Source organism: Symsagittifera roscoffensis, chromosome 2 (genome assembly GCF_963678635.1).
Source record: "Symsagittifera roscoffensis chromosome 2, txSymRosc1.1, whole genome shotgun sequence".
Lineage (NCBI taxonomy): Eukaryota > Metazoa > Xenacoelomorpha > Acoela > Convolutidae > Symsagittifera > Symsagittifera roscoffensis.
Genome location: NC_087063.1, coordinates 49,181,730 through 49,190,799, shown reverse-complemented (window position 1 = coordinate 49,190,799; position 9,070 = coordinate 49,181,730). Strand labels below are relative to the sequence as shown.

The 9,070-nt window shown below is 39.5% G+C and overlaps 1 protein-coding gene across 1 annotated transcript; it reads left to right on the top strand.

Moving 5' to 3' along the window:
• The first annotated feature begins 666 nt into the window (after positions 1 to 666).
• On the top strand, positions 667 to 8,806 carry LOC134840094 (neuronal acetylcholine receptor subunit beta-3-like). The gene is made up of 5 exons (XM_063855786.1): positions 667 to 1,250; positions 6,564 to 6,767; positions 6,927 to 7,045; positions 7,613 to 7,910; positions 8,270 to 8,806. The coding sequence occupies exons 1-5, from the start codon at positions 896 to 898 to the stop codon at positions 8,734 to 8,736; spliced, it is 1,443 nt and encodes a 480-aa protein (XP_063711856.1). The 5' UTR covers positions 667 to 895; the 3' UTR covers positions 8,737 to 8,806.
• Positions 8,807 to 9,070: the final 264 nt, after the last annotated feature.

Below are 9,070 nucleotides of genomic sequence, written 5' to 3'. Positions count from 1 at the left end.
TTCGTAGAAATTGTTTGTTTATCTTTTTTAGTCTCTGTTTATCTTATTTATCAGCGCAAAACTCTGTTTAATTCAATGGTTTTTTGAAACCAGAGTATATTGGAGAGAAATCTTTTGGTTACCTCAAAGTTTCAAGATGAGTCTTCAACTTGAAGGAGTGCTTTTTATGATTACCAGTTACAATTCCGATTAACAGAGGTGTATATCTTTTTTTCTTGAATGTGTGATCATTCGTTTCTGCGTTAGGAAAAATAAGCAAAGAGTTTAAAAGGGGCGCATGCTCCTGCTGACAGCAACTTGACTTCTTAATTACCGGGTCTCTAAAACTTAGGTTCCTTACACGACACCCTTTTTTGGCAAATTGATGCAGAAATTACTTCTACATTCGAGGGAAGCGCGAGCGTATCAGTTAAAACCTGTATATTTATCAAAAATTGTGCTTGCTATACTCCTCTTACAATCATCTTGTACAACCTCCATAACTACTTCTGAAACGCAGATACTTTTGAAAAGTTTTCCTGTTGGTGTTCGAAAAGATTGCTTCTACTTTATAAATGAAAAAAAAATACATTCACGGTTGGTATGTTTATATGTTTTAGTGCTTTCACCGAAAAACGTGTTGTATAATTTGATAACAAAAAAGTCATTTGTGTTCAAAATTACATGAAAGTGTTCAATTTTTCACAAGATTATAATGCAGATGCTTCTGACGCAGATTACGACGTCCCTTTGAATGAATTACCATTGTTCTTATTTATTTGTTCTGCTGGACTTTTATAAACTGACAGATAAATTAACAAAACAGTTTTTCACACTAAAGTAGATTTTTCTACAGAAACTACAATTTGTTAAAAAATACTCGTTGAAGCTCATCTTTTTGTTTTGGTCGAGAAAAATGACATATACTGAAGTTTTGACACTGGTTTTTGTTACTTTGGTTTCTGTGTGTCGAAATTTTGAGACCAATGCAAATGGTACAAATGGCGTGAAAGAGGAATCAATGATTGTAGAAAAACTCAAAAATTCACTTCCCAAATACTCGCCTCCTCAAGACATGCGTGATAATACAGTTCATATCTATGTCGACCTGTATCAAATATCCGACGTCGACGAACGCGAAGGAGTGATGACAGCCAAGTTGTGGTTATATTACTACTACTACTCAGAATCGGCTATGTGGAATTTTTCGGACTACGGCAACATTTCCGAAATCCATGTTCCAGCGAATACGTTTTGGTCGGCGGATATCAGTAAGCGATATTTAAAAATAAAAAAGATAGCCCGTTGATGTGCAAGTAGTACAAATTGTTCCGACCTTGCGCACTTTCATTTTGAAATAAAAATAAGAAAAAAATTTTAAACATCTAATCACGGCTGAAAAGGCTTTAATATGATGCCACACTTGACTTCCGACGAGCTTTCTTTGAGATAGTCAAAATCTGCTGAAAAAAATAGACCCTACCCTATAATTTCTTCCCACTTTGTGGATAATAATTGTATTAATAGCAGAGCAATTAACAGTTATTATAACCAGGCGCGGATCTAAGATTTTTTTCGAAGGGGGGGGGGCGGATTTTCAAAAAAAAAATTAAAAATTTGTCGACTTGTTTTTTATGTCGACCAAATTGATTTTTTGAGCTCTCCCAAATCACTATAAAGACCCCATTTTGACCAAGTTTTCTGCACCGCAGGCAAATTTTTTAAAAAACAGGCCAAAAAGGCATTTTTAGGCACGTTTTGGAAAGTATTGACCAAAAAATTGCGTTTTTCGGCGCGGGCTCCCCCTCAAAATAAGTATATATTGGCGAAATAGGCGCCTTTAGAAAAGTTTTAGGGTCAGTCAGCCAAAAATGGATATCTCAAAATAATACAAAGGGGGACCCTTTGGGTCGGCAGGGGGTCGAATCCCTGAGGAAGGGGACGTCCCCCCTAAACCCCCCGCTACTGAATATAACTGAACGAATCACCTGATGGTTATGAATCTGATCAGGTCAGGTGACTATTCTGACCGCCATAATGCAAGCATTGAAAGATTGAGCACTTGATATGTAGTAAAATAAACATCTATCATAAAAAAATCAGTGGCAGATTCAGGATTCTTACAAGGGGGGGGGGGGGGGGGGAGTGAGGTCAAAACTTTGTCGACCTTTTTCTTTGATTCGATCAAAATGAGTTCCTTGCTTTCTCTAGATACTTAAAAGTCCTTTTTAGCCTACAAACAAAGCATCTTTAGAAAAATCAGGGTAGGTCAACCAAAAAAAATATTGTTAAATAGAGACAAATTGGGGGTTAGTTCCTTGAGAGGGGATACGTGTTGTGGGATGGGTTCGATGAAAGAAGGGTTAAGAAACACCTGGGTTTTTTGTTCAGTTTAAGGGCTGAGCAAGGTTGACTTACCCTCGGTAACCAGCACGAATCATGTTGAGTCTCAAACCAACGACCTCCCGCCCACTGTATCCTTTTTAGATTTAGAGTCAATCGGTTTACCTCCGTTGACGGCGAAGACTCCAATTTTAGAGGCTGCTTCTAACCTCCCTGGTTTGGACAAACGGCATCTCCGTATCGCTTCCAACAACTGAACGTGCCCTTCCTTTCGAGAGTTGATCCGTGCAGCGACAAACCGGGTTCTAGCGGCCCGTTTTGTTGTCCTGTTGTGCTGGCGAATCTGTTCATTTCGGGACACCCTGCCCTTCTGGCGAGATCGTAGCCGGGGGCGAGGGCTTCGACGAGAGAAGTTAGGCAAATTGATGGGATAGTTTTCCACAAAAGTTAACAAGTCAGTCTGTTCGGCCGTCGAATTGAGTATATAATTTGAGTGAATAGAGATTTTAGTAAGAGTAATATTAAGATCATTCATTTCGTTAACAGGAAGTTGCGGTTTATTCATCATAGAAAGACTTGACTTTAGATTTTTTGAGTTTTAAAGAGATAGCATGAAGTGAGAACTGTTTTGAAAAGTTTCAGGTCGGAGACATTGATTTTGAGCGAGATACTGGTGAGTTCGAATTTTAATTAGCATACTGGTATTTGATTGGTCAGCTCGATTGGAGCATATTTCAACCCCCTCTATCGATGAGGAATTACACTAGCAAATTTATCAACGCCCCCTACCGGAAAACGACGACGAACTGGCGGAATGTAGCAATCCCTCAATACAGACGCGACGCCCTCTAGAGGACGAGATCTAAACCTCGGCTCTGATAAACCAGCGGAAATGATAAAATTTACGGCTTTATTATGGCTACAAAAAATTCATCGTATTGAGAAGGTTGAGGGGCAGAAAAAGTAGGATAACAAGACATGTAATAGACGATGCCTAACGTAACTCCAGAAACATGTATGACTTCAAAGTCGAAAGGTAACAACTTCATTTGCACTGTACTTTCCCTCTGCAATAATAAGAAACCATGAAGCGAAAGCGATTGGTGCGCAAACTTTAGGTTCGATCTCTTGCTGGAGGCAAGCTCCTAATCCATTATGATTAGCATTGCATTTAAATCTGGATTTCTTAGAAGAGTCATAAGAGACTAGGAATTTAAGCAATCAGATTAATGATATTTTTAAATGCAAATTCTTGTTCCTCCCCCACATGAAGGACTGATTATTGCAAGAGTTTAGGGATTGCCGAAAGTGCACTGCCAAAAATGTGTGGGTGCGTAGATCAGGTATAAGCCGTTGCAACTGATTAAGTGTACCCATCAATCAACGAAACTGCTTTTCTGTTTTCGGAGGCTTGAGTGATTGAATTGCTTCAATTTTCAAAAGTTTAGGAGAGTAACTTTCCGCATTGATTTGGTGACCCAAACAAGTTAACTGATTAACCGAAAACTCACACTAACTGAATTTCAGAGCCCAGCCCTCAGTGTCCAGTCTTTTCATCGCCGCATCTACAAGCACATTGTGGTCTTAAACATTTTCTTTCGTGTCCACCAGGATATCGCCCAGATAACAAATGACACCGTCTAAGCCCTGAAAAGTACAGTTCATTGCCTTCTGGAGCTCAGTTGGCAGATCGGTTAAGCCGTAAAATCCAGTTTTAAATCTGTACGTTCCCGTTGCTTTACCACACAGAATGTTGAAGCTATAATGACTACTAGTAACTGACGACAAAGGCAACTGACTAAAAGCGTAGTTCAAAACCAATGATGTGAACCAAACCACCTTACCATGAACATCCTTGGTAATGACTTGAGCCACCGAATTAATAGGTTCGTGCATATTCGGCATCTGGTACTTATTTTTCCAGATTTGTGCATTCATCGGTTTGGTATTAAGAGCGATTTTAATTGAACAATCCTTCTTAGCAGTCAACACAATGGGCGCAATAAAATGATCATCCTAAACTTATCCAGTTTATCAATATAACCATTTACCATTAGTCTTGATTTCGTCCGCAACTCTGTCCTGAATGTGTATCGCAACTTTAATATCTTTTATTTGCCGAGGAATAAGTAGGAATTTGAAGTTAGTATAAACTTTGGGGTTCTTTGATCTACCCAGACGATTAAATACATGAGCGTACCGTTTAGCAAAATACGATCTCCAGTACTCCGATATCGGATCATGCGGCATTTTTCAAGAAAATGAATGGGTTTGGCCGCAATTGGGTAGTCACCCCCACAACTTCTCATGAAGGTCCAGACCCAGAAGATTGCGTGTTTGGTTTTCAGAAAGAAAAAAGTAGCATCTTCAACCTTCCAACCATTAGAAGAGATAGGAATTGTGATCGAGTCCAATAAACGAATTGGACATTTATTACAATCCACATTAGTGGTTTCGACTGGGTGTCTCGCAACATCCCGAAAGTGAATGGACCGACTTCGTTGCAGTAAAAGATTGAAAGCACGACTGTTGAGTAACAAAACCGGGCTTTCTGTATCAACTGTGGAGTAAAAGAAACTAGGAGCTGAGGCTCGTGGGTTTGACTCCAGCTGATTTGAGTACATCAAGGCTGTTGACTTGCACTACATCTTCTAATTGGAAGACGCCATGCTCCGGTTCGCTATCAGTGTCAACATCTATGAAGTTTCAATCAATTGATTGGCTGGGCGTTGCCTCTTCTTCCTGAACCAGGTTCACCCTCCGCTTTGACGAGTTGCAACACTTCGCGGCATGGCCACGTTTTTTTACAGAGGTTACACGTAACTTAGTTTCCCGAGCTGGACAAGACTTTCTGTGGTCTAGACTGAAAGGATTACCGTAAAAGTAACATGATTTATTGCCTTCGTCATTTGGTTATTTTGACGACTCGCTTGGTTCTGAGGACCATTGCGTTTTCCTCTAGACTGCTGAAGAGAAAAAGCTGGTTCCTTTTTGACTTTAATGGTATTCGAACTGTGATTATGAGGAAGTAGCTTCTGAAATTGAGCTGACGTGCTTGCTTCCTTCTCACAGTCCAACGCAAGTTTAAAAGTATTATCTAAATCCGTCTTGGCTTTAATGAGCTGTTGTTGGTCGTCAACATCACGAATTCTCCAATGAAGAGGTCTTTGAGAATCTCCATCTCTTGAGCATTTGGCCAATTACATAAAGCAACCTCAGCACTCAACCGAGCATAGAAAGTTGAAAAAGTGTCGTTATTTTGCATAAAGACAATGTTATACAGCTTTATTTGTTCGACTGTGTAATCACGTTCAACTTTAAAAACAACGTTTCACAACTAGTGTGATAATCTTTGAATGACGTAACACTAATATCTGTATGTGGAAACGAGTCCGCAAGTCGCCTCTTGCCTTCTTTATCCAGCGAGAAAAACAACCGTGATTTTAATCTAGCTTCTGCCTCATGATAGAACCAGTTTTAACTTATCCGCGGACCTTTCCTGCTACGTTCAAGATTCAACTCGTTCCCTCTTCGGACAGCTGCTTGCTCCCTGAGGACTCGAGCATTGAGCAATGGCCTCCGCTGCATCTTCCCCAGTGCCAACAGTTTCTGGTTTTGGAGGAGGTTCATCAATAACCTCCGCGGGCTCGGCCTAAAGGTCGTGTGGGTTAATGTTATCTTTGAGTCCGACTGCTAAGAAAAACTGGTCAATCCACGACTCCCACAGAAACGATGGGTTCATAGATGGTTTCGCCCAGAAGGGAGGCATGCCTAAGAGATCAGTCCTGTCTTCATTCACAGGAGCTGCTGGCTGCGCCATGACATTTGCCGGGGAATACTAACTCAAAACTTGGTTGTAAAGTGAAACGTAAATTTGTTAATAATTAGATAGTTGGTTACAAGGAATAGTTTAATCAGATACGCGGTATCATTTCAACTTGAATAACATAATGTCTTTCGACATAAATTTGTATAAAGGAAAATGACAACATCTAACATCGATGAATATAAACATCAGAGTGACCACGCTCAACGTGGCACTCAACATATGCCTCCGCTGGCCTTGACCAAAGGTTAATAACATCACAAACTGCAGAGACACTGCAAAAAGAACACGTTAGGATTGAGGTACCGAAGGTCACCTCATGACAGGCAACCAGCACGAATCATGTTGAGTCTCAAGCCAACGACCTTCCGCCCTTAAGATTTTGATGTTGCTACATTGATAAATTCGGTTTCAGTTGCACTGGATGCAAAAGACGTTATCCACGAAGCCTACCACCGACAATTCGTCAATGGAATGACCGGTCTGGTTGCCTACTACTCTTCTCTCGCCACCATCAAGTTCTCCTGCTCCTTCGACGTCGCCAGCTTTCCATTCGATCACCAGACATGTAACCTTGCGTTTGGACCGTGGACCAGTGATCACAATGTCTACACGTTTGGTAAGAGTTTTTCTACATCTCTTGTGGGGAGGAGATTCGTTTTTAAATGTGTTTTTACTGCAAAATTTCTCAAACAAACGTCATGGCATTTTTAAACACCAGATCGTCCGCAGTTATACATATGATGAACTAGTTATAAACATTTCCGTCTGTTTTCAGGACCTGATGAGGCTTTCCTTAGAGAAACTGCCGACTTGCAGTATTACAAAGAGCACGACGAGTGGCTGTTGGATCGACCTCTCCCGCTGCTCTTCACTAAAAGGGGCTTCAGGGGATTCGTAAGAAAAAAGCGTCTCTTTCCAAATGCACAAACTTTTTTCGATTTACAGAATTTCGGCACGTTGATTCTAAACTACAAACATAGAATAGTCGCTTGCTTTATAAGTAACACTTAATACTGCATGTAATACAAATACTTGAAAAATTGACGAATATACTTTTAAAACTTTTTCTTCCATTTTTATGCTATGTAAATTAAGCTCCAATTAGCATAATATCGTAGAAAAACTATGACAAACAGTTAACATGGATTAACCGTTATCCGATTCAAAAGATCATCCGAGCAAAAAAAATTCATTTTGAATGAAAACTAAAAGTTGCAGAGTTTTTTATACTTATGAACCTTTTTCGAATTAGTTTTTTTATACTAAAAAGACTACTGAAAAAATTAAAAGTGATACCACAATTGATTCCCTAAGAGCAATTTCAGAGTTAACGGAGATCGTGGTAAGAACCGTGTGCCTTCTCAACTTCAGAAGCGGTCGGAATAAAATTTTGCTGATAATAATGCTAAACTATAATAATAAGAAACTATTTTGTGAATTCAGAGTTCCTAGCGTGTTTAGATGTTCTTCGATCAAATGGTGATGGAGATCAACCTGACCAGACGACATCTCTTCTATGCTGTCATCTTCATGCTGCCGAACGTCCTCCTCTACGCCCTCTCGGCTCTCGTGTTCCTCGTGCCAGTGGAGTCGGGCGAGAAGATTTCCTTCTCGATTACAATTCTGCTGGCGTTCGTTGTGTCATTCGGAACTATCTCGGAGCTTCTGCCTGCTAGCTCTCTGAACTTCCCAATCATTGCCTATTTTCTCGGTGCGGCTGTGGCTCAGATGGCTTTGGACACTATTTTGGCCACTGTTGGTAAGATATAGCATTGATAGAATTGTGTTTTTCAAATAATTGTTTTTTCCTGGATAACTTAGAGAAAGTTCAGAAGTTGAATTGAATAATTTTTACACTCTTGTTTAACACTTTCACTTTAACACTTTCACAAACGAAAATTTTCGGGATATGCAAAAATAAAGCTGTTTTTGACAATTCAAAACAAAAAATTAGTTTTTTTTTGTCTCCAGTAAGTTTCAAATAGCTAATATTTTTTTCTTCTGATAAAAATTAAAAGAAAATTTATCTTCATTTTTTAAATGATAGTTTGCGAAACGCTTATTAAAAGCCTTGAAGAATTATTTTTGAAACAAAGTCCTCTAATACACTTGTTTAAGTTATCAATATCCACTACTTGGGAGGTCGATCCAAAATGGGCAACAAACTGCGTCGCATCATCACCAGCAAAGCAACACTTGTCCTTGGCCTGCGACCCTGCCCATTGGAAAAAGCATTTCCTGGAAAGAAAGCGCGCGAAGAAAAGGAAAATATGAAAAAAAGCTTGGTTGGCAAAGCTGTCGAGAACAACAAACATGAGCTGTCTAAATGGTCTTCGCTTGGAGCTAAAGTTCAGGAGGGTTCAAACAATAAAGTAGCCCCAACAGGAGCTCAAAGAAGTTTGAAGGACTTGGTTCCGGATACCAGCGATTTGATGCAAGCAGTCGATGACATGATGACACTGGACAGCGAGTCAAATATGGAGTTTCTATGGCAATATATGGCCACAATCATGGACCGAGTGTTCTTGTACATCCATATCTTTATATCATTTTTAGTTGTGATCATTTTCATGACAGCACTTTGAAATGAAACATTTGAATCAACACAAGCACAATAACCAGTTGTTTGACATTTCAATCGACATTAAATTATCATAGTTGTTTCGAAGTTTGAATTGAAATAGTTTGTTTGAGCATCTATATTTTTCCCTTTGAGTGCTGATTAGTTCAGTTGAGTTAATACAATTTATCCGCGAGGAAAGAAACAACCTTCCCCCCTGTTCATTCGCTTTGCCCGCCATACCCAGAAACGCTTACTGTACAATTCCATACAAAAACATGTAAAATTAATGCATAAATTTGTGTAACCTCGAGTATTGCCTCAAATATTTTTATCATCATTTTTAAATGCAAAACGAG